This window comes from Psammomys obesus, unplaced genomic scaffold, assembly GCF_907164565.1.
Source record: "Psammomys obesus unplaced genomic scaffold, mPsaObe1.curated_primary_1811, whole genome shotgun sequence".
Taxonomy (NCBI): domain Eukaryota; kingdom Metazoa; phylum Chordata; class Mammalia; order Rodentia; family Muridae; genus Psammomys; species Psammomys obesus.
This window is the reverse complement of record NW_026585643.1, coordinates 14,307-40,136: the sequence shown is the minus strand read 5'-3', so window position 1 is coordinate 40,136 and position 25,830 is coordinate 14,307. Positions and strand designations below refer to the sequence as shown.

The 25,830-nt window shown below is 41.3% G+C and overlaps 1 protein-coding gene across 1 annotated transcript in view; it reads right to left on the bottom strand.

The window, feature by feature from the left end:
* The window catches only part of LOC129682924 (M1-specific T cell receptor alpha chain-like), a 434,901-nt gene extending 413,363 nt beyond the window's left edge, over positions 1-21,538 (bottom strand). Inside the window, exons 1-2 of the mRNA XM_055615493.1 lie at positions 21,487-21,538; positions 21,030-21,338 (exon numbers count right to left, since the gene is read on the bottom strand). Coding sequence (XP_055471468.1) covers positions 21,030-21,338; positions 21,487-21,538 — 361 coding nt within the window. The remainder of the gene's footprint in view (positions 1-21,029; positions 21,339-21,486) is intronic.
* Positions 21,539-25,830: the final 4,292 nt, after the last annotated feature.

The following is a 25,830-nucleotide window of genomic DNA, read 5'->3' as shown; positions in this document are numbered from 1 at the left end:
TAATGAGGAAACCTGGGATGGGCAACATTATGAGGCAATTTCATCTAACAGACCCAGGCAGCAACTGAGCACATTTCTAAAGCATGTGCAGTATGTGGTCCAGCACACACAATGGCTCAAGAGCATGAAGGGACTTGGATAGAAAAAGCTTGATAAGTGCTTCCCCCCACTTATTTGTCAAATGAGGGAATTTGGTGAACTTTTCCTTCTTTTTCTGCATTGATAGGTCTGGCTACACATGTAGGATTGATCCTTATCCATAGAGACACTTCTGAGGAGACAGACCAGACTATGCTTGAGACTCCCAAATGAGGTCAATCAATTTCTTTGCTTTCCAATTTTTTTTGTATTATCCTCCTTGTGAGCCAGAACATCAGAATAGAATATTTACTTCACTCCAGTCCTCTAGTTTGTTGCTTTGCTCATTCCAAGTTACGAATCTATAGTGCATAAGCAGCAAAATTCCAAGAAGGAAAATAAAGACCCAAATCCCAAACCCATAGGCAAAAATATCTGTGGATAAAAGTGGCCATAGGAAAGGAATTTTAAATTATGCAAATGCTAGTATGGAGCTTCCTGGTGTCTTATGACTGGGAAGGCCCACACCCACCCAGCTGAAGGTTTGTCTACTGCCTGCAGGTGCCTGGGAAGCCCTGTGTTCTCTCTCACAACACAGACATAAGTGCCTGAGTCTGTGCTCTGGGAGGAGAAAATGTACAAAGAGCTTCGGCACTCCTTTAGTGACTGTCGTGGATGTCAGTCTTCCACTGTGCTTTGTTCCAGAAGGATTGTAAAACAGGCTGATGAGGCGTCCCCCAGGACTTTGGTAAAACCACTGCATTTGGTTTGCAGAGGTGGAGAAGTTGCACTGCAGTGTTGCATTCTCTCCCTCCTGCAGAACCAAGGTCTCAGGTCTCTGCTCCACTTGCTGCCCTTTCACCCCTTATTGGAAACAGAAAAAGAGACACAGATGGCTGTCATTGCAGTGTCCCCTGAGCCCTGAATGCACCCCCATGTCCTCTGAGAAGGTGGGAGCTCTGCAGGACTCCTGAGCTACTTTCCCCACCCTACCATGTGCAATATCCCCTCAGGTGCCCTGAATGTGGGCAGCCAGACTCACAGCAAACCTGGGTGCACAGAAGCCCCAGCAGAGAGCACAGCAGCCTCTTCATGGTGCTGGTGGGGCTGCTGCAGACAGAAGCAAGCAACCAACCCCTGGGCTGTGGAGGCTGTTGAAGTGTCTGTCTTCCTGCAGTCAGCTCCACCCAGAACCCTGCCAGGCCAGACCCTGCTGAGTTCCCTCCCAGCCTTCAGAGCCTGAAGCTCCTCCCACACCAGACCTGCCTGAGAGTCTGGGTGGAACACAGTGGGGAAGAGGGACATTTTGTGGTGAGTCTGTGGGGTGTGGGGTCCCTGGGGAGAAGGGACATTCAGTGGCCACACTAACTAGGATTTATAGATAGAACATCCATGTGCTTAAATCAAGAAACAGCACGTGTGCTGACGAAAGTCCTTACTGACCTTTAAGTTCATTTAATGGAAGTCATTCTAGACACGCAAGATAACTAGAATGAGAATGTTACAAGGTGTATGCTTAATGAATTTGATGTTTTAAATATGAAAACCATGTAGATTGGGAGATTACTGGAATAAGCACGCTAAATGTTATTATTTTAAGAAGGGGTCTTTCTGAGGACAAAAGCCTGCTCAGTGCTACTTTGCTACACTGAAGAACTGTGTCTTCTGATCTGATCTGTTGCTCAGTAGAGTGACCGCAACTAACTATAAGCTCTGCAAGTTTCGAATGCTAAAAGAAAACATTTAAACATTTCAAAATGAGGTATGGTAACGTTTGACCCAAGGTTTGACATAAGGTTTATGTTTAAACCTTAAACAATGTGAATCAAAATATCACATGATACCCTACCGACAGGCATGATTTTGTGTTTCCACCATAATATAGACAAATCTTGGCCCATGGCATATTCTACTATCTGCTTCAGGAAGCTGAAGAGAGTCTCACATCCCAGGGCAGCTGGGCTATATCCCAAATATTTGTAAATATTATGTGAATAATAAAAACAAATAATGACCTAGTAATTATAAATTTCAAGGTGGAAAAGGGGCCAACTCAGATATAATTTCTGCATAGTACCATAGTGTTTTGTTTTCCTAACTTTCAGCCTGTAAAAATTCCTGAGGCCCATAGTTTCAGTTCAGTATTCTCTTTTGCTGTTTTCTTTCTTTCAAAAGACATGGAATTTCCCTTGACCTTTACCAGGACAAAATCAATTTGAAGGCAAGAAGAGTCCACAGGAGAGAGTCACCTAAGTGGATTTTAACTCCTTTTATGCCTTTTACTTTTCCACAAATAAACACTTTTAAAAGCTTAAAAATAGTTACTTTATGTAGTATACATAGAGTATATACTCACTGTACATGTGTGGGCCTAAGTGTATGTATGTGTACCATATGCATGCAGCGTGGAAGTCAGAAGAAAGCATCATATGCCCCGGAACTGCAGTTACATACTGTTGTGGGCTTCCATGTGCATCCACTGCAAGAAACAATCCTTTTGATGCTCACCTATGAACTTCAGAATATGAGTTCTGGAGTATGAGCTGGTCCAACTCAGGCGGTGTCGTTAAGTGTGCCCCAGACTTGAGGAATACGAAATGAATCGATGTTGTGTGCAGAGGTGAGTGATGCTCTACCAGAAGTTATAATAAACACATTCCACAAACATCAGCACCAAGCAGAGACATCGCTTTGCACTTGCTTCTCTGGACGTGCGCATACACTCCGTCGTTGTCAATGGCTGACACAATGCTGTGTGCCTTTTCTGGAAATGACAAGGATACGGAAAACAAAAGAAGCCACAGAAATGACATTTCAACACGAAGACTTTATTTAATACAATGAATGGAAACTAAGCAACATATAGACAGTACTAGTCTTAGATGAAGGCAAGAGACTTCCAGGTCCACACACACACAGCTATCCCACAGACACCCTGTACGTGTCAGGTTCAAAGAAAATGCTCCTCTGCATGCCACTCTGCCGGTGTTTGTTCTTAAAGCTGAGCTTGCACATAAGGATTCTTTGCAGGTTGTTTTGGCATCTTAGTGTTTCTATCGCTGTGATAAAACACCATAACCAAAAGCAACTTATGGAGGAGAGGGTTTATTTATCTTACAACTTGTTTTTCATCATCCAGGAAAGTCAGAACAGGAACTCAGAGCAGAAACATGGAGGCAGCCATTAATGCAGAGGTCACGGAAAAGTGTTGCTTACTGGCTTGCTTGCCAAGGCTTGTTCAGCCTGCTCTCTTATATACTCCACACTCACCCTCCTAAGGGTGGCACTGCCCTCTGTTTGATGGCCCCACTCCAATCGCTAATTAAAATGCATCACAGACTTGCCCACCCAATCTGGTGGGGGCATTTTCTCAAATGAGGTTCCCTCTCCCAAATAACTATAGTTTGTGTCAAGTCGACATAAAACTAGCCAGCACACCTAGAAACTCTGATTTTGAATCTGAATCTGAATGAACTTTGGGGAAAAGAAAGAAAACTTAACTAGATGGCTCAACTTTTCCCCTCTAATGACTCTTACACCCATTTTCCTGTGGTTCTGAAGATCTAACTTCTTGCTTGTCTTCTGCACATATTTGTAGCACAGAAAGGTGATCACAAACCAGGACAGTATTTCCAACAATTGCTTAGGATTGCTTCCATATGTTGGCTAACCTGCATAAAGAGTGATACTGTGGCTGTGACAGTGCATGCTTGTAATCCCGAAACTTGGGAGGCAGAGACAGAAGGATTGCAGCAAGGTAAGGTCAGTTCAGGGTACATTATAGTGAATTCAAGATTAGCCTAGGCTACATTTGAAAACTCTGTCTCAAAAAAAAAAAAGAAAAAAAAAAACAACTCAGATACTTCTGTGACCTAGAATTGAATATTCTGAATATGAATTTTTAATTTTTGATAAATTTCATTTAAAATTGGAGTTTGCAATTTTTCTTTCTGCTTTAATAGGTAATAGTAAATATTTTGAAAAAACAAAATACTGACTTGGAAAGTTTACATGAAAATAATCTTCAGGGCTGGAGGTTGATGGCTGTGGAAGCAAGAGAATCCGGCACATGTATAGAAAGCTGGGCATGGCTGCACACGCCTGTAATCCTAGCACTGTTTCCCCGTGTGGTCATTCACTAAAACACATATGTGTACATCAAACACACAGAATGGTTTAGTTTATGTCTTTGCCCTGGTCACGGATGAGAACACACAATAGATGGAGTAGGAAAGAAGAAGAGAAAATGTGAGCTCTTCCTTCTATTTTTATTGGTGTAACTGCAAAGACGGAAGTTCAGATGAGCTGTTCAAAAATGTTGCAAGTACTTGGATTGGCACTGTGGGTGATGGGGCAGTGAAGTCAAAGCCATTAGGCTCTCATGGGTACTCAAGAGAAATTAACAAAGTCCAACCTGAAAAATGTAACCTCTGGACTCAGTCCTCAACATCCCCTAAACGGTGACTTGAGAGGGAAAGAGAGAGAAGTAAGCTGTGTGGGTGAAAGAGAGAGAGCACATCTCATTCATAGGAGGGTCAACCCCAGGTCACATGAGAGATACTGTGACGCCTTTATGCTTAAGTGGCGATGTCTGTTTATTAGGTTTACTGGGTAAGGTCTTTTTTTCCTTTGTAGTATGAATTTCTTTGAAGTTGTCACTTAAAGACAGTCTTGACCAAGTCCTCCAGCCTCATGTATTTTGGTGAGTGAGCAGGGATCTTTCTGTATCAGAAGATTCAGGTAGCTGAAGTCAAGAGACAAGGTTGAATCGAAGGAGATAATGCAGTTTGAAAAAAAAAAGATGTTTTATCAATTGTCCTGGGCCATCTTGGCCAATCACTGTCCCAAATGACTGACTCTCTCTCTACACACACATGTGTGTATATATGTGTATATACATATGTGTGTGTGTGTGCGCATGTGCGCCCATATACTCACCTGTGGATGCAGCTGTGGAATCGAGAGGCTGACATTGGGTGTCTCCCGCTAGCACTTTCCTTGTTTTGAGACAGGGTCTCTGAACTCGGGACTTGCAGCTTGGGCTAACTTGTCAGTGAGCTCCAGTGATGCACCGGTCTCTGCTCCCAGCACTTGGATTACACGTGCTACCATATCTGGCTTTTCAAGTGCGTGCTGGGAACCGGAACTCAGATCCTCATTGTTGCAAGGCAAACACTTTGCCCACTGGCCGTCTTCCTATCCCCTCAAATGACATTGGAGCAATGAACTTCCTCCAGCTTGTTGAGGCCTTTGTAGTCTAATTTGCTCTAGAATTTTAAGTCTAGGGTAAAGATGCCATCATCCATCTATCAGAAACCGTCTTTGCAAAACTGAAAGCACACAGGCACTAAGGTCTGTCTCTACAGGAGCCAAGCACCTTTTGGAATTCTGCTTTTCCTGTACTGTTTGCCTTCAGAGAACATGCCAACTCCCTGAAAGTACCCAAGGCTCCTTATTCGGCATGTTTCAGGCCATTTTTGTTCCATTTTTACTATGTGACTCAGGATAGAGGAACACTTAGCTGCCCCAGTCCTGATCAAAAAGTTTCCCCAGGTGGAACAGATGCAGAGACCCACAGCCGAACAGAGCTCAAGGAACCCCACAGAAGAGGGGAATGAAAGATTGTATGAACCAGAGGGGTTGAGGACACCATAAGAACATGACCCATAGAATCAGCTAAGCAGGGCTCATGGACTGAAGTGACAATTAGGCAGCCTGTCTGAGCTAGGTCCTGTGTGTGTATGACTGTGTAGCTTGGAGTTATTGTAGGACTCCTAAAGGTGGGGGTTAAAGTGTCTCGGGCTCATTTCCTTGCTCTTGAGAACGTTTTCCTCCTACTTGGTTACCCCATCCAGCCCTGGTATGAGGGTTTGTGCATCATGTTATTGTAACTTCTTAAACTGTGTTTGGTTGATATCCCTGGGAGGCCTACTTGTTTCTGAAGGGAAATGGAGGAGGAGTGAATCTGGGGAAGAGGGAGGTGTGTGTGTGTGGAGGGGTTGGGAGGAGTGGAGGGAGGAAAAACTGCAGTCAGAATATAATGTTGGAGAGAAGAGTAAGTAAAAATAGTAAATAAAAGCACCATAGATGTTAAAAATATGAAAGGGAAAGAAAATAATAATATCAATGATAATAATAATAATAGTAATAGGTGGATGAGTTAGATCAAATTACATGATATGTGTTTATGGACCATCATAACACCCATTATTAATATATGTTAATAAAAGGAAATCAGTATTATTTTATAAAGATTTCAAACTTCAAATTTAGGTTAACCCACCTGTGGTTAAAAACAAAAGTGCTTATAATTTTGGAATTTATTAAGCGTTAATACTTGACACAAAGTAGAGTTGTAAGGCTTGAGTTTGGCGATGTGTGTTGGGCATGCATTAGTGTCAAAATGTCCAGCTGATGAGTTATGATTAGTAATCCATAATATAGCTCATGTCCTTCTTGTATGCAAACATACCTGCTTCTGTATTGGTGTATGCATGCTTGTGTGTACGTGCACATGTATGAAGGCATACATACATGTGTGTATTGCATGTAGTTTTGGGATCATAGTAAAAGACATTACAAACATATATCATCAGTCACAGCCTTTTTATATGGGATCAGACTCAGCACATTCATGCTTACTGACTGAGAATCCTAGTCTCAGAGCTCATGCATACTATTTGTTTTTCTTTGAGTCAGGGTTTTTGGGGGTTAGTGTGATGCTTATATTTTGATGCTAATTACTGGTCCTCAAGATCTGTACTGCCTGGGTACACCTGTCCTTGTTGTGTACACCTACCTGATTGGCTGATTAAACAGCCTATACCTGGGCAGGGCAGAATGCGGTAGGCATGGCTAAGGTTCCCAGGATTTTGAGGACAAGAGAACCATAAGAAACAGATGAAGGGAGTGGAAGAAAGGAGGCAGGAGGATGCCATGATGGGATAGTGTGGAGAAGGAACCACGTAGGCTGGGACGAAGGACCCCCAAGCATGGCGTGGATGGAGAAAACACCAAGATGAAAAATATGAGCAAGTATGTATAAGACTGTGGATGGAAGGTAGCCCAGACAGGAATGGTTAAGGCAGATGACATTGGATGGGGGCTGGGAGATGGATGGTAAAGTTATTGAGACAGTGTAGACTATTTTCCCAGCCCAAGGTAAATAAGACAATTATAAAAATCTAAAAGGCTTCTATGGCTTATTTTTTGTGATAGTGGGTTAAATACTAGTGCCATAATAATTATAGGGCAAATAATAAATAACATTATTTAGTCTAACATCTTTTATATTTACAGCAACACAGGGTCTCACAATGTAGCTGGGTCTGGTCTAGAACTTTCTACTTAGAACAACCTCTTGATTGTACCTTCCAAGTGCTGGGATTAAGGCGTGTGCCAAAATGCTTGATGCAGTTCATGTTGTTTAGGGCAAGTTTAGGATTATATGATGTTACTAAGTCAACAGTACTGAGAAGCACACAGCCTCCCTCACAGGGCTGCTCCCCTAGGCCTCCTGCACCTGTGGTTTGTGTGCAGCTTCCCCTGCAGTCTCCCTCACTGTGTCCCTCACAGCACAGTAGTACAGGGCAGAATCAGACAGCTGCACTGAGGACTTCTGCAGGTGGAAGGAGCTGCTGCTCTTACGGAGAGTGGCGTGGAACCCTCTGTGCTCTGTCCTCTTGTTGTCTGTGGAGCTCTTCAGGAGCAGCTGAGGGGCTTCGTTGAGATACTGCACGTACCAGAAGAGGAAAGGATTTGAGTAAGTAGTCTGATAGGTGCAGTTCAGCACCAGAGGTGTTCGCGCTGCGAGAGTAACCGGACCTTCTGTCTGAGTTATGGAATTCCCGGTGCTCTTCTCTAGAAATAAATAAATCAGATTGTTTTGTTACAGGGGGAAACGAGTTAAGGTCATTTTGACATGAGGAAAATGAGCTGTCACTAACGGAAGAAAATGTTACTTACTGGACATTAAGAGGACCACAATACTGGAGCAAAGGACAGAAAGCATGTTGGTAGAAAGAAATGACTCTTCCTTCTCGCAACTGTACAGGGCTGGGCTCCAGAAAGATTTTCTCGAAACTACTCTCTCGTAGGTGGGAGACTCTCTCCGTACAACTGTCTCGTGTGTGTCTAAAAAGGAAATAGGCGTGTTCAACGAGGATGCCCTCAATGCAAAGAAAACCGCATCTAGGAGAGCAGTGGCCTCTGGTGGTTTCCATGCAAACTGCAGCAAAGCCTTCTCTGTCGTTGCCCCTGATTCTGCAACAGATACTCTCAACAGATGGAATGTCTTAAAACTCCTAACAAGTGGCTGAAACCGAACAGGCTATCAGGCTATATGTTGTTTTTATAAACACACACACACACACACACACACACACACACACACACACACACACTGAGTCATGATTTGTCCATGTGATAGGATTAGATGACACTTTAATTTTCCACTTTCTATTTTATTTCTTTTGCCTATAATTTTCTAACAAGAAACAATAAAGAGTTATGAAACTCGAAGAGCTTTTCCATCGAGATGGGTGCCAAATTCTCTGCTAGTGACGCTGGGTTCCTCTGACGGAGTGAGTGGATCTAAATGAATCTCGAACTTTGATTACAGAACGTCCTCCGCTAAGAATTCACTTTCATCTAGAGTTAATCCAAAAAATACTCTAACACTCATTGTGTCTTTTGGAAACAGAATTTCGGGATGTTAAAAAACGTCCCCCTGTTAATACAATGCAAAGATACCTTCATCTCAAAGGAGGTAGAATGTCTGTCTTTGTGGTCCCAGGTTTGTGTGCAGGCAGCAGGTGCCTGGGGAGCACTGTGCACTGGCTGCACAGAAGTATGTGGCTGCGTCCCTAGGACGGGCAGCTGTGATGTTCAGGGAGAGGCGTTTCTCCTTCTTATTCAGTAGGACAATGAGTCCTTGTTCCTGTTTTCTGTCCACGCCTGAAATAACATTTGTAAAGAACTGGAGGCCTGCCCCAGGCTCTTGCTTGTACCAGAAGAAGTAATAACTGTTGTCCTCTGTGTAGGTGCAGGTGATAACAGCGCTGGCTCCCTCCTGGACACTCAGGTGGGAAGGGCTCTGGTCCACCCGTTCTCCTCTGCTCGCACCTGTGCAAAGGAAACAGCAGGAAGGCCATGAGGTCGCCATTCTCCAGAGTTTGCTTTTCTTCCTCCATTCATTTCAGGCGATCTGGAGACAGCCCATCTCTTCCCCAGACTGATAATAAATACAGCCAAACACTTTGTTTCCCAAAGGCTCACACTCACAGTTCAGCTGCAGCCACAAGCCCAGGAACAAAGGTCCAGCCAGTGTCTTCATTGCTCTGCTTTGGGACTGTGGTTTTCAGCCAGGCCGGATGCTTCTGTGATCGGCTCACCTCTGTCCTCCACAGCCCTGCCTGCTCTTGCTGAGTGCAGGCTGCTCTTACAGAAGGCAACTAAAACGTGAGTTAGCAGCGGAATGCTCTGGCGCCACCTCGTGGACATCTTCCTGCTGCACCAGCAGCTCCAATCCTTAATACCATTAAGGATTTTTTTTTTTTTAAGATATGTTTTCTTTAAAGTCTAGTCAAAATTACCCTTTAGAAAATAGAGTGTGGAATTGAGAACCTGTCAAGTATTATCTACCTATAGCGCACAGCTCCACATATTGGCTGACATCTTAGAAGAAACTGTCCTGAGACATTCCCGACAGCCTTGTCCATTCTGCAGGGCATTCCACACTGAGCAGGATTAGGAAACATTGAGATGAATCCTCCAGTGACAAATTTCAGTGCTTTCCTGCCTCCCCAACACTCCGACATGCTCAGGGGACAATGCCTCATTTAGACAAGAGCCACCCAAGGTGTGACCTTTGGCGAGTTTCTGGAGCTCAGGGTTAACCTGCCTGAAGAACTACCACAAAGCTAAGTTATCTGAGCCATGTCCTGGTTATATAAAGAAAGAAATCCACTGAAATGACTAATGAGCAACCGCCCCTTGACCTCAAAAAGGACAGGTACTTTCTGGTGACTTCACTGTTCACTCATCTTTTGAAGGTAGCTGTGATTGCCATGCTACCAAACCCCAACTCATCTCTGGGTATACTGCCAATAAAAAACCAAAGCAAAAACCAAAACCCAAACATCAGGAAACAATTTGAGAATTAAAATACACCAAGTGTAAAATGAGCCTAACTGACATTGACAGAGCTGTCCACCCTAGAGCTGTGGCGTATTTAATCTCCTCAGCGGAACACGGAACTTTCTCTAAAATACATCACATTATTTAAGCAGTTACAAGCATAAAATAATTGAAATGATGTTTTAAATCTCATTATACTATAGTAGAATATAATTAGAAACCCACAACAAGAAAAGCTACAGGAACTACACAGTTACACAGATATAGAAAATGTGCCAGTGAGTCATTGGAAAAGAAGAAAATTTAAGTGGAAAATGAAGATACATATTATCACAACCTTTGAGATACATCAAAAGCAGTTCGTTTATGACAATTCAGCTTAGTGGGTGAAGTCACTGGTTGCCATTCTTGACAAGGTGTGGGCAATAAAATTCTAAGTAAAAATAGTAGGGCGGGAGAAATCACGACATCTGATCTCAAAGTAGAGTATAGAGTCATAGGAACAAAAGCAGCATTTCCTGACACAAAAGAGGCAAGTTAAATAGAATTGAGAACATAGAAATAAAGCGACAGAACTATAGTGCACAACTTGTCAGAGGTTCCAAAAACACACCGATGAAAAGACACCTTCAACAATGATGCTGAGAAAACCAGATATCCATATGCAGAGGTCCAGTCATGGACTACCTCCTTTTGAGTCTCTGAAAGACAAATTTTCCATGTTTTTTTTTTTCTTTTCCATGTTTCTTTTCTCATATGTGGATCCTAGATTTAATTTTTTTAAAAGGTGTGTGTGTGTGTGTGTGTGTGTGTGTGTGTGTGTGTGTGTGTGTATGTGTGTTTGTGGAAGGTCTAGGCCATGAAACTATAAAGAGATCATGAAAAAGAAAAAAATAACTCTTAAAGGGGGTTGGGAAATTAAAAAAAAAGAAGCAGAAAATTATTAATAAATTATCAGAATACAAGTGACAGGAAAGCAGACAGGGGCTTACAGGAAGGTCATGGAGCCAATAGGCTGGGCACAGGTGATGGGAGAAAAGGAGTGAAAAACGATCAACAAAAATGAGTGAAAAACTCATAGCAAGCCCATTACTTTGGGCACTGATTTTTAAAACAGATTAAAATAGTCAAGATATAAATAAAATTTAAAAGTAACTATTTTTCCCTTCCAAATTTGGAATATGTTAGATTCTCCTCCACATTTGGAGTATGTTAAGAGCCTGGTTTTCAAGAAAGGAAAATGGAAAGGTTTAGACCAAGTCTTCACAGGTGGTTATATTTGAGTAAAAACGCACAGGAAGTACAGTGTATCACTATGCTGGGATGTGATGGGACAGCACTATGGGTATGCAGGGCAAAGGCAAGGGACACAGGCCCTGATAGGGAAAGGAGCCCTGTGTGCTTCTGGGAAAATCTTTCCCTCTGGATCCTTATACTTCACAGCACAGGATTGCAGAGAGACTTGCTTTGAAGTCATCACTGTTAACAGGTGAGCTGGAGATCTTTAGATCTGTTGTTCTTTGGGAGATGTACCCTTCCAATAACATCACCATCGCTGAGACACCTGGCCACACTGCTCTGGACCACTGTTCCCCATTGTAAAATCCCTACTCTTTAAGAGCCCTTGGTGCTAAACTCTGTTGACAACCATACTCAGGACACGCTATTCAAAGTTAGAGAAAGCAGTGTCTCAAACCTGAATATCAAAAATAAGAGCTGTCCCACAGCTATTTTGGCATCTGAATTAGACAAATTCTGAAATACGAATTGTAGTCTCTTGGGTATATTGATAGTAACTAAAATATATAAACTTCATTAAGCTTAGGAAAACATTTTTTACCTTAAGTATCCAGGTCCATCACTCACTTCTGCTTAATCTTCTTTCCATGGGTTTGATAACGGAAGTGTCAATGACACTTATTAGAACTAGTTACTGTTGGGGACTACAGAGATGGCTTAGAGGTTATAAGCACTGGCTCCTCTTCCAGGGGTCCTGAGTTCAATTCCCAGCAATCGCATGATGGCTCACAACCATCTATAATGAGATCTGGTGCCCTCTTCTGGTGTGCGGGTGTAGATGCAGGCAGAACACTCTACATACTAAATAAACAAACCTTAAAAAAACAGTCATTGTTTTCTCTTATCTTCTTAGGGTCTTTCTGGATGAAGTAATAATGTTCTCATGATATATATATATATATATATATATATAATGTTCTCATGATATATATATATATATATATATATATATATATATATATATATATATATATATATCAATCAATCACAGGTTCTTGCCTGTAGCACTCTGGATGCTTAGAAAAGGGGACCACTGGAGCACAGAATAATAGCTGGGGGTCAGATGGGTCAGTAAAAAAAAGTAAAGAACTATGCATTGCAAAATTAACTTTTCATTGCGTGAGTGAGTTTTCTCCTTCTTGAGTATTTTTGTTCATTTGCTTGTTGTTAAGACAGAGTGCAGCTATTACTCTAAGTGGCCTCAAGCCAGCAATTCTCTGCTTCAATCGAACAAGCCATTTAAAACTACAGGCACAGGCCACTGTTTTCAGCTTGAGTAATCTTTAGCCAGGACAATTGAAAACAAGTTTTAAGTTCACAGGAAGTTATCTTGAAATTTTTATTCATTTTCCTTTGAGCTCTTTAAAAATGCTCTTTTATTTGCTTAACTTTTATTGCTTGTGATAAGGTGTCAAACGTTTATTTCTTAGGGTAGAAAAATGTAAATTTTACATTTGTTAACGAGATTTTGCTGTTCTCATTGAGTGAGTCCTCTCAGTGTGTATTCCCTTCCCTTGCCTTCCTGGGATGCTCCTGCCAAAAATCAAAGAGGTGGGCTTGCAGGATCCCTTAGCTCTGAAATTTCTTTGTTGGCTTTTAATTTAGGGGGTCGCTGAAGTCACAGCGAGGCATTGAAGTCTCGGATCATTTCTGATTAGGGAGCGATGAGACATTTTATGGCATTTAGTGTTTATTTTGTTATACTGGAAGCTCCACAGCTCCATGCACGCATACTTTCACACCTCTGTGGCTCTGTAGTAGCTCTCTCCATCTATCTAACTTGCTTTGGTTTGACGCCTGCCTTTTCAGCTATGAGACTTGCTGTGCCATATTTACATCTGTACTTGGCATGCTGGTCTCCTTCTGACTGTTCATTTTCGATGTTCTTGTTTAAGAGTTGTTTCCCGGAGACACAGATAGTTGGAATTATTTGTTAACACAGTCAGTTAGCCTGTGGCTTTCAATTGGTTAGTTGAGGCCACTCACTTTTAACATTATGTTGAGAAGAGTTTGCTGTTTGCTTTGGTTTTTTGTGGCTTGTTATTTTGGTTGTTTGGCCTATTGTTTTTTCCTTCCTTTCTTGTTCGAGTTTTCAAGATTTGCTGCTGTTTGGGCATGATACTTTCTCCCCATTAACACCTCTCCTTTTATCTGCCTCTTTTACGAGATATATTATTTCATGTATTCTTTTGCATGACATTGTCTTTCTTCTGTTACACAGTAACCCCCTATGAATTTCCTGGCTTTGTTGTCATTAATTGCCTTGAACTTGAATTATTTTGAAATGTTCTTACTTCTCTCTCATTGTGAAGAGGAACTTCGTTTCTCTGAAGGGGAGGGGAAGGCCTCGTGGGCAGTGTGTTCCTGGCCTCAGCATATGCCTGGGGCTCTCAGTGCTCTTCAGATCTGCATTTCTTTCTTTGGTGTTGGAGAAATTTCTCTACATTCTCATGGAGTAAATTGTTTGTGTTTCTAGTCCCTTGTCTATCCCACACATACTCAGGTTTTATTTGTTTCTTTAATGTGCCCCGGATTTTTGGGAATTTGGGGTATGTTCTTTAGTTTTCTTTCTTCTTGTGTTTCTGATTATATTGTTTTGCATGTTTGAAATCCACTCTGCCTGATCTTGTCTGTTAAAGATGCTGTCCACTGTGTTTTACTTGATTTTCCAGCATTTATATTTGGTTCATTTTCGGAGTCTCAGTTTTCTTGCTGAGTGTTTTCCTCACATCTTTGAATTTTTCCTACAAGTTACTGACCATTTTGTGCACTTTTGTAACTTTTCTTGTTCAGGTCCTGAATTGGTTTTCTTGCTCCATTCATCTGCTTATTCGAGTCTTATCTATTATCATTGATCTTATTTGCCAACGGGGAGTCTGAAAACATTTTCTGGCATTTCAGCTGTCTCCTTATCTTTGGTATCCACTACTGAAGAGCTGTGAGCTTGCAGGGGATGCTTTATATTCTATACGACTCTGAAGATTCAGGTCCTGGGAAGTTCTCTCAACTTCAGCCTCAGTAGACATGCCCCAGGCTGGGGCAATTCATACGCTGTCAGTTCTGTCAGTTCTGTGCATAGCATGTTGGCACACAACATGACTTCTCCTGAAGTTGCCCCGAAGAAGAGAGATTGAGGAGGCCTGAGGAGGCTGTTGCTCTTTTTTTTTATTCCAATTGCCTTCTGGGTCTCACTGTATTTTCACAAGTCTCAGTTCACTCATGTGCTGCCCTCATGCAACTGTCCTTCCAACTGCTGGTCTAGCTGACCTTCAGTACCTCAGGCTCAGTACCAGACGCAAAGACAAATATTTTCAGGCACTCCCCAGTTGCCTCTGGTAGTTTTGTGGGCAAATTCCTTATATTAACCTCTGACTACTTCAGTCATGGTAAAACCTCCACAAGGAAATCATGTTCTTTGTTATTCCAGATACCTAGTCTGAGGTATGAACTGTTACCACCTTGAAGAGAAACGAGTGCTTTAAATTATTATGATGCAAGATTTCCAGGTGAAGAAAATACTATATATTTCTCTATGAGCTAACTTTTACTAAAATATATTCAAGATAATGTATTATAAAAAGTTGCTTATGATAACTATTTCCAAATTTTATGGAAGGGCGTTTTACTTAGACACACACTTCCTATGCAGGCAGCAGATGAAGCATTCGCAGTTGGCCCCTTATTGTCTGGGATGTGCGGGTGCATTTTTCAGCTGGGCTCCCCGAGAGGAGCTGTGCTTAAGCAGCTCCCACATTTGTTCAGCTTTCGCTGTCACTTCAAACACTGTGAACCAGATCCCAGAGAGCACAGTAATACTTCATTGGATCTTTCAGCTGTGTGGCTGAAACGATGAGGCTGACGGACTTAGCTGAATTCTGGAAGATGGCAGAATAGTGGTTTCTCACTGCTTTCATTCTGACATGATGAAGAAAGCCGACTAATAAGAAAAATTATCTCTTCACTGAGAAACTTAAACCAGTAAAGATAAGTTCTACACTGCCTCATCTGAACATCAGAGGGTGATTTCTTCCTTTTCCTTCTCACTTGCGCTGGTTGGACCTGAGCCACTTTCTGGCCTGCATTGGATTCCGTTGATTCTATGGTGTAGAACAACCAGGAAACGGAGCTGATTCTGTGATGTGAATAAAACATTGTAGGAATTAGATTATCCTGAGACTCAAAGATAAACCTAACTAAAGACATCGTCTGTTAGCCTTTCTATAGTTCTTGTCCCCCCTCAGGTTCATGTGAACTGCCATATGGCTGAGACAAATGCTTCCCACTTAATATCCTTAGCTATATATGAGGCATCCATACAAAAAAAAAGGCCAAGGCACACACAGAGCAGTCTGTGGGAAGGCACGCGGCACACGTTCCTCTGTGTGAGTGTGAGTCAGCTTAGCCTCAGCTCAGCTTTCAGTGTCTGAGTGCCAGGAAGTGTACGTGTGCACAGCCTGTAAATAGGTTTGTGAGGTTGTAGGCCGCAAGTTCCATGTACGGAGAGGAAAAGGGTGGCTCACCACAGATTTTCACTTGCTTCCTTGTCTTTCTTAGTAGTCAAAAGAGGCAGCACCTAAAAGGGAGCTTGGGAAAACCATCCCTGCTGAGAGTGAAACTGCTTTGCACACATTGGTGTTATTCAGGGGGATAGTTTGGGGACCCAAAGTCAAATCCATCATGGGCCACGTGTGATGCGTAATGCGCTTGCGGGTCATTGTTGTATGTTTGCTTCTTTACCACCACTCACAGGTCCATGAATTTCCCCATGAAACACCAGCATCTGAAGTAATCTTCCTCTCTTGCTGAGTGCTGAGTGCCAGGGTCTATTTAAATTCTGCAATTAACAAAGCTACTTATAAAACAAACCACGTGGGAAAAATTGCTCCCTACGAGTTCCAGAAGATCCCCGTTTGCTTCTGTTCTGGGAAATTGTAACAGAAATGAGTAACAGCTTTATGTGTATCAAGAGGACCTGTATGTGGCTCTCCAGCAGCCACGTCAGAATCCGGATGATGTGGGGTGCACCTGCAGTCCCTGCTCTGGGAAGCACCCAGTCAAATCTCACAAGCAAGCTCCAGGGTCAATGAGAGACCCTGCTTTAAGAATAGAATAGGTGAGGAGCAATAGGGGAAGATGCTCAAAATGGGCCTCTGGCCTCCAGATGCATACCCACATAAATACATACATATGTAACAACAACAGCTTTGTCCTTAAGTATTCAGTCTCATCTGTTAAATTTTCTCTATATTTTTACTTGCAAAACAGTCTCAGGATTAGCTTGCCAGGTGTCTTCATAATGCAAGCCCATCGTCTACCCCAACAGTACATGATACATAAAACCTGAAAGTACTTAGGGGCATGTTAATGCCACATAAATCTGTGGTTGAATTTTTGTGTACTGCCGAACAGTCATTTAGAATGTAGCTCTTAATCTTTAACTAGTTCTCATTATTTTAATGCACAGATTAAAGTAAGTGAAAAGGCAATCGGAAGAGAAAGTATTAACAAGGTCTTTGAAAAATTCCAGTTGTTACACGTTTAAATAACAGACTAATGATTGTCTGTGGGACCACTTTCTGATATCTGAGGTCTACTCCTTTGGCAATTTGACAGCTGAGGGCTGACAGGCAGCCCATGTCGTATAACCAGTGTCTGCAGCTAAGCAAGACACTATGGGAGCTCACAGCAGCCTGGGGTGCTCTTGTGGCATGGCTGTGTTTCTAGTCTAGGCTCTTGGTAGAGCAGAAGCAAGCTTTCCCGTGGCCTCTAAAATATGATCTATGGTATATCAAGCTTGAATGGATTATTCTGAGGAAATCATCCCATTAGAAACATTTTGTGTGGTTTGATCGGCAAGCAATACTATCTGGTAAGGAATAAAACTTAAAAGGTCTGAGAGATGGATCAGTGATGAAGAGCACTTGACGTTTAGATTTAGTGTAGATTCCAGTCTGCTGGCCGCTCAGCAAGTGCTTTTCGCTTGTGTTAGCTCAGAAGGTTCTCAACCCCCTACTTCCCTCTCCACAATGGTCATGCTTGCCTTGGCAACACATTTGAGATTTCCATGGTCTTCTCCATAGTGCAGATGTATTAACGAAAATAATTAAACTAAAATTAAAACTAGCAAAGAAAGAAGTGAAAAAAATAATTTGTGTGTTATGTCTAACTTATTATACTCTGCCAGGAGTGAATGTTTCAAAGTTACTGTGATGTTACTTTCATTTAACTTTGATGTAAATTATGGTATCTGTGATTTTTGCTTTTAAAATATCTATAACCCTGAATGTGTGCACTATGAGACTTTCAGAGGCATGAGCCCACTCTTTGTCTGGACATAAATAAAAAGGACTTAAAATTTTAATTGACTCAATCAGCATGGTTTTTCAATAATTATCTCACATGGACCATTTCAGTTACTCCCACTTCAAATTATCTGTCACCCTCTTCTGTCCTCCAGAAAGCACCAGAAATCATCTCCAACACATGTGCGTGCACACACACAAACACGCATGCACATACACAAAAATAAATGTCTAAAATTAAATTTATCTGTGATAATGTCTGAGAGGCTTTCCTGAAACAAAACATCATGAAATCTTCGTGTGCTGCTTGTCTTTATGAATCTCAACTGTTCTCCTCGTTCCTCATCAATCCTGGCTTCTCCACAGAGACAAGCAAGAAACATTCACTTCACACCTTGCCTCCTCCTCGCTCCAAACCACTGTGACTTCGCCTCAGCCAAATATTTGCTCAGACAATGGAAATCAAAGTAGACTTGTGAGGCTGAAGTCCCTGGTTGGACCTGGAAGAGCCAGTGGCTTATTGTGACGACACAGCTCTGTGAGAGTGTTATCAGAAGTCTGGGAAGGAGAAGCCTGTGAGTGAGGAGCTCTCGTGTCCAGATGTTCAGTGATGTCATCCATTGCCACAGGAGCATGCCCATGTTGGAAGGTACTCTGCAGTTGTTGTTACAGTTGTCAGGGCAACAAAACCCCTCTGGAAATGATTTTTGTCCTTAAGACTGTGAATATGTGAGCGTTGTCCACAGCAAACACTTCTCTCTTCAGATGCTGAAGGAGTGGAGACCGTATGCTGAAAATGAATGTGGTGAAGGAGTTTATGTCAAACCCCAAAAGCAGACTTTTGTTGGCCACCACATGAAGACACCCAACTGTGATAGGTTTTTCTAATTCTGCTTGAACTCACAAACTCTATGGTTCTTTATGAAATTCCCAACTTCACATTTTTATAAAGTGTAGACTCCTGCTGTGTAGTGCACAGATCTTCCAAATTCTCCCTCCTGTGTCTTGGACTATGACTCTGCTCTCACACTGACTATAATCTAGACATCACATTGTATTTTACACATCTACTTTATATTCAGTTAAGACTATTAGACGTATATAAATACTGTCTAAGTTTCCTGTCTGTTTTAAACTTGACAAGAATGTAAAACTATGAACAAAAACACGGAGTTCATGTACTGCCATGGAGTGGCATAGCTCTTACCATTAACTTATTTTATTTTCTAACCATTTTGCATATTAAAAAGTTATGTATTACGGTTTGTTGAAGACATATTGTATGTTGTGCATTTTAAGTTAAAGAACTTCCTCATTGTCTAGGTTTAGTTTTGTTTTTCGGATACAGTCTTTTAATATGTTGCCCGGGCTAGCCTCCAACTCCTAGATAAAGCAATCCTCCCACCTTTGCCTCCTCGGTATCTGGGACTACTAAAACCCTGAAGTGTGTGGCGTGAACAAATTTAAAGATGATTTTCCCCAGGGGAATTTTCGTTCACACATATGTGGCATCGTGAGCGCACTTACATCTTACGAAGTGTTAGGCAATCAGAGGTCCTCCCTCCATTCTTTGCACTGCGGGGAGCCATTAAGACTGCAGCTACTTCTATCAAGTGAAAAGCTGTTAGACCTTTGCTCGTAGAGACAGCTCCACGAGTAAGTCACCTGCCTGTTAGACTGATGATCTGAGTTCAATCCCCGGAGCCCACGCTGTGGAAGGAAAGAGAGAACACATACATACCAAATTCCACATATGGGTCAAGGATTTATTGAGTTGCACACACACACATACATTCACATGCGCACCATAAAGCTTTTAAAAATATGGTTTAAAAACACTGTATTATATAATTATATACTTTTTACATTTAAAGTTCAAAACTTATATATGATACCTTTGCACTTAGCAATAAGACTTAGCAGCTAATGAAGTATTCTACTTCCTGAAGACCTCTCTCTTTCTTTTGTTTCTTACTATATATACTATATGTTTATATATAGTATGTATAATGTATAAATATAATATATGTAGATATATTATATATTTATATATTATGATATGATTTGATATAATATAATATAATAATATATATAAAGCAGTAATTGTTTTTTACTTTGTGTACAAAGAGAAAGCATTTTTGGGAAGTTTCTATATAGGGCATTTGAGATATTACTTCTAGGTACCTACTAAAAAATAATGTGTAAACCTGGTGAGATGAAATGGGTCATTGTGTAAAGCATTTGCTCAGTCCTAGATGACAGGGGAAGGAGAGAACGGAGTTTATAAAGCTGTCTTTTAACCTCCAAGGGTGCACTGTTGAATGTACACACACACACACACACACACACACACACACACACACACACACCCCTTAACAACAATAATAAATCTGAAAATATCTATGTACAAATTTCACTTGTATTTCTGAGATTTCTTATAAGTAGTGTCATGAAGAATGTCTCATTCTGACATTTGCTTTTACACTCAACTTTAAATTTTGTTTCATCTCTATATACTACATGTGAAGCCACTTCTTTGGTGAAAGTTGCATATTTTATTAAGTGAGCAAATTGCATTTATTTTCCACCCCACTGATGTCATTTGTCTTGTAAATATACCTGCATAATTGTGAGTGTCTCCTGGTTTACATACTTGAATTTCTCGAAGGTAGATGAGAACATGCAAGGCAAACCAAAAAGAAGTAGAAGAAGTTGATGGTCACCTAAATCACTGCTTTTCTGGTCATCAGAGGAGATTAATGTATAAGAAAAGTCTATGTGATTTCTACCCTAGAAGCAAACGTCAAGATCTCCTGACACTGAGCTGTTACAACCACACATTTAACAGCATCGCTAAAAAGAGCTTAGAGGATGGGGCCTTCATAATTTATAGTTGCTACAAACCGAACACACAGGAAACTATTTCTACAACCACAGAAGACAATTCTCCTAAACTAGTTAAGGAAATGGGTGTAAAACTCCAGCTGTTCTTGAGGAGCAAACAAAGAATGTAGAAAAGCATGCTATGATTTCATCTTGGTCTGTCTCTGGGCTGAGTGAGTCTAATCCTTACACTCACAGTGCCCCCTGTCACCTGGTCCTGCAAATAAGAACTCCTACACACCCTCCAGGCTCAGCCCCGCTGCAGGCCTTGCTGAAGCCTCAGCTGCAGGTTTGGGTCTGGGCTGCAGGTGTCTGGGAAGCACTGTGCACTTGCTGCACAGAAGTAGGTGGCGGAGTCTCCAGGCTGTGAGTCTGTGATGTGCAAGGAGAGCTGCTTGTCGCTCTTACTGAAGAAGACTGTGAATCGTCCTTCTTCCTTTTTATTGGACACTGAACTTATGGCTGTCAGGAGAGCAGGGCCTTCACCAGGGAACTGCCGGTACCATGGGAAGTAGTTAAATAAGCTGTTCTCATAAGTGCAGTTCAGAACTGTGGTCCTTCCTTCCCAGACTGTCAGAGATTGGGGACTTTGTCTCACCTGCTGCTGGTCGCTTCTTTCCTTCTGCTGACCACTCACCCCTGTGCAGGGAAACAGCAAATAGTGTTAGGTTCCTAAGGATGTACTGTCTGCTGATGGTTTCAAGATTGATGACTTTATCTGGGTGCCCGAATTCCCTCCTGCCTCCACATTAATCACACATCCTAAGGTTTCTCCTCCATGACTCACCATCTAGGTGAAGGCCTAGGACTAAAAACAATGCTTTCAGGACCTTGTCCATTCCTCCTAGACTGCAGCTTGGGGAGAACTCAGGTGGCCTTTTATCTCCCACAGAACACTGACTCCAATTTCACAGGCACCTCAGTTCTTTCAGCTGCTCCTCCCTTCACAAACACTTTGTCTAAAGCTATTTTTGGTATAGAAAGTACTTCTCTAATTTGCTCAAATTCAGTATAGCTGAAAATACAGTCATGGAGAATCAGAAATCCCCTCCTTATAAGGACACTGCACTTTGGGGTGGTAACAATGCATGTTGTTATAGCCAGCACGAATAGCAGTGTAAACATTGCTATACCCATAAAGCAGTGCTTGGTTCAAACCTCCTCAAAGAAAGCTCTTGCAGGAGATGGTTATCAACCCGGAGACCCACCGGGCAATGTGGAACATTCAGCCCTACATGGAATGTTCTCATCAATGTACTCCCCTCAAAGTTCAGGGATCTATTTAGAAGAGGAGGTGGAAAGATTGTAAGAGCCAGAGGTTGTAAACAACTCCAAGGAACAATGTTTTCCAGGTACCACAGGACTGATGCACAAATGAACTCACAGAGACTGGAGCAGCATGCACAAAGCCTGCAAGGGTTCAAAATAAGAAGATACAAGCACCGAGAAGGGAGTGTGGATGCACAGTTTCACCCTTAAGCAAGAAGCTATTTGAAATTAAGATCTGATGGGAAAGGTAAAATCAGTTTTCCCCAATGGAGTGTTACTAGTAGATCAGCCATACGCCGTGGCAAGCCCGATGCTCTGGACACCACACATAATGAATTCCATGCTTTTGTTTTATTTTTGTGCTTCTTTTGTTTCATTTTATTTTGTTTTTATATTTTTTCTTTACTAGATTTTTTTGTTTTTTTTTTTTAATTTTTTTTGTTTTTATTGGAGAGAGAGGGAAGAAGAAAAATCATGAAGTTGGGTGGGTAGGAATATGGGAGAGGAACAGGATCAAAATATATTTTATAAAAAAGTTTAAATAAAAATCTTTTCAAAAAGAAATAAAGATTAAAAAAGGATTAACAATGATCCAGCTATTGTACTTGTAGGTGTTTATCCAACTAACTGAAGTCGCCATGCTAGAGAGATACCTGCATATGCCTGTTTACCACAGCAAGGCCATAGTAGCCAAAATGTAGGACCAGTGTGGTACCTCATGTCACTAGACAAATGAAGACGATCCTGCACACGAAACAGGAAAGTATGATCAGCCATACGAAAGAACAAAATCATGTCATTTGTAGGAAAACAGATAGAACTGAAGGATACGATATCAAGCAAAATAGATACACATAAGGAAATTTTGTTTTCATGTTTGAAAACTAGAAAAAGAAGTAAAAAGGTGATCTGAAAATAAAAGCAAGATAAGTTGAGGATGAGGAAGAAATGCTATGTATTTGCTGAGTGCCTGTTTGCTTACTATATGGGCAGGACTTGGGTGTCTTTGATGACAGGCACACTTCCAATCTTCTACCTAGTCCTAGCACTCAAAAACAGAAAACTGAAACCTACCAAATACATCTATGAATCAAGACAATGAAAGAAAGGATGTGGGCACTGCTTCCAATCCAGTCAGAGAAGATTCTCGTTGAGGAGATGTATGAACTGGCTTCAAACCATGAATAGATTTCCCAGTGGAAAGAATATATAACATAATTCTAGACACAGGTCATATCAGTGTGGCAGCAGAATGACCAAGTTATGGGTGACAGCATTATAAATGTACATTAGAGACGTTATGTGGCTCTGGCCTTGAAGAATAGCATTCTACTAGTATTCACTTGTAAAGTCCTATTTGCCAACCCTATGAGCCTGGGACAAGCAGAATATAGGTGGATGGTTAGAGAGGTGCATGTATTTGTTGTTCTCTAAATGCAGTTAAGGAAGTTAGGAGATAATTTATTTTTATTTCGTTTTAAAAAATTAAAATGTATTTATAAAACCTACCTCTTCCATCTCCTCTCTCTAGTCTCTATCATGCCCCTACCTTTTTGTTCTCCCCCAATTCATGGACCCTTTAATAGTTGTTACAGTGGGTGTGGTGGCCCACACCTGTAATTCCAACACTCGTGGAGGCAGGCAGGTCTTCTCGCGTTGGGAGATAGCTTGGTCTACAAAGCAAGTCCAGAACAGCCAAGGCTACACATGGAAAAAACAAAACAAAAACATGTCTTGAAAAAAACAAAAAGAGAAGTTATTGTTATGTGAGTGTGCTCGTGCGTAGATATAAATAAATAAATGCAATGTGATGAGTACATAATCTCTGGCTCATTGAACGGTACTTAGAAGACACAATCTTCAACTGCTCTGAGGCAGCACTGCCCCTCTGTGGCCAAACATGGAGCTCTTTACTTAACAGTTTCCTCAGCTTCTAAAAGTTTCTGTGCGGAATCCCTCTGATACCAATATTCCTTCTCATGAAAGAGATTTTGTCCTTGTGAGGACAGGTATGGCTTACTTTCTGTCCTGTACTGAGGTGTGTCTCAGGGGGATCTGGAGCACCTCGGATGCCGGACACGCCCGGGATGAACAATGCTTTTGCAATATGGCATACATACCAAACCTGATTAGGAGGTCTCAGAGCACACAGTTGGCTCTCAGGCTGCATTTCTGATTAGACTCCCCTTCTTCTTATATTAAAATCAAGCCACACAGACAAGAAAACAGCCTTATATAGACTTTAAATTGGATAATTATTTGACCTTCTTCTCAGAACTTGGTGTAGTCATCATTTTTACACAAAGTTAACATAACATGAAAATGGCTGGATTTGACTTGAAACATATTTTGTTGACTCCTGACATAGAGAACCTTTCTGTTTGGTTATCAGTAAGCCATACTCATCCTTCTTCAGTGTTTGCTGAAACATTTTGTCCATTTCCAAATTCGGTTCTTCTTTCTCTTTTAGTCAATAGAGACTTTTTACATACTCTGTTTAAAGTTCTTTGAACAGTATGTTTGTCAGGTGCATTCTTTTGGTTGTTCGTTTGTCTTATCAAAGACTCCAAAACCTGTTCCTGGAGAATTTCAAAGCAATTCTGACTAAACTTAAGAATTGATCTATAAATGGAATGTCAACTCACAATAATTATTAGGAGATTCAGTAGATTCAATTTTTCTCAAAAGTGTACTATAAATTCAGCAGAATAGCATGAAAACTCCCATACCTTTTCCTTTTAGAAATTTATGAACTAACAACTTGTGGATAAGAGCATAGACTAACAGGATGCTTTTGTGTGAGCTAATGAAGGAATGTCAGAATAGGGAAAAACAGGCTTTGCCCCAAACAGAAAGAAAGAAAGAAAGAAAGAAAGAAAGAAAGAAAGAAAGAAAGAAAGAAAAAAAGAAAGAAAGAGAAAGAAAGAAAGAAAAGGCTTCAGAGATCCACAAAGGAAGTGAAAAGGATACCTGAAAAGTTAGAGATAAAAAACCCAGACAGACCACCTCCTGGAGAAGTCAGCCTAACATAGCTCCAAACATGCAATCATCTAGCTGGAGTTTTAGGGGGAAAGGTAAGCCAGACAAAATACGGATGGGCTTGCCTGCCCTTGGGATAAGCTACCTCAGTACTAAAGCTTGACTGAGTCTTGTGAGCATTGCTGAGGTGAGCCTCCTGCCATGGGCTGACAGGCCAGTGACAGGGAGAAACCCTGTTTTACCATATCTATGTTTTATAGTTTGATGTTGCGGCTGTAACAGACTGCTTTCTCTTCACAGAGCGGTACAGGGGTTGATTGAACATCCAAGAGTAAACGACCAGTAAGATCTTAAAAGAGACTTCCAGACCATCAGATAACACAAATCATAACAGATAATCACAAGAAACATGATGGAGAAAGGTAATGTCAACCAAAACACAACTCAACTATTAAATGCAAAGGCACTGAACTATATAAGATCGAGAATTCTTTCTGAGATTTTTTTTATTAGTTCCTTGAGAATTTCTTACAAAGTATTTGATCATATTTGCTATCACCCCCAACTCCTCTCAGATTCATACCCCTTCCCTATTCATCCAACCATACAACTTTATGTCTTTTTTTTCACCCATCAAGTCCAATTTGTGCTTCTAAATATTCTTGGATATTTGGATTTCCACTGAAATATTTTCAACTTACCAGGAAATCTCCTCTTAAAACTGATTCTCTCTCTCTCTCTTTCTTTCTCTCCTAGCAACTATCAAGTGCCAAGAGCTCCTTGGTTACAGGTGGGACTTTGTTCCCACCTCTTCTCTTCTCTGTGCTGAAATTTGATTTGAGTTTGAGCTCACACAAGGAATGTGCATGTTGTCACAATTGCT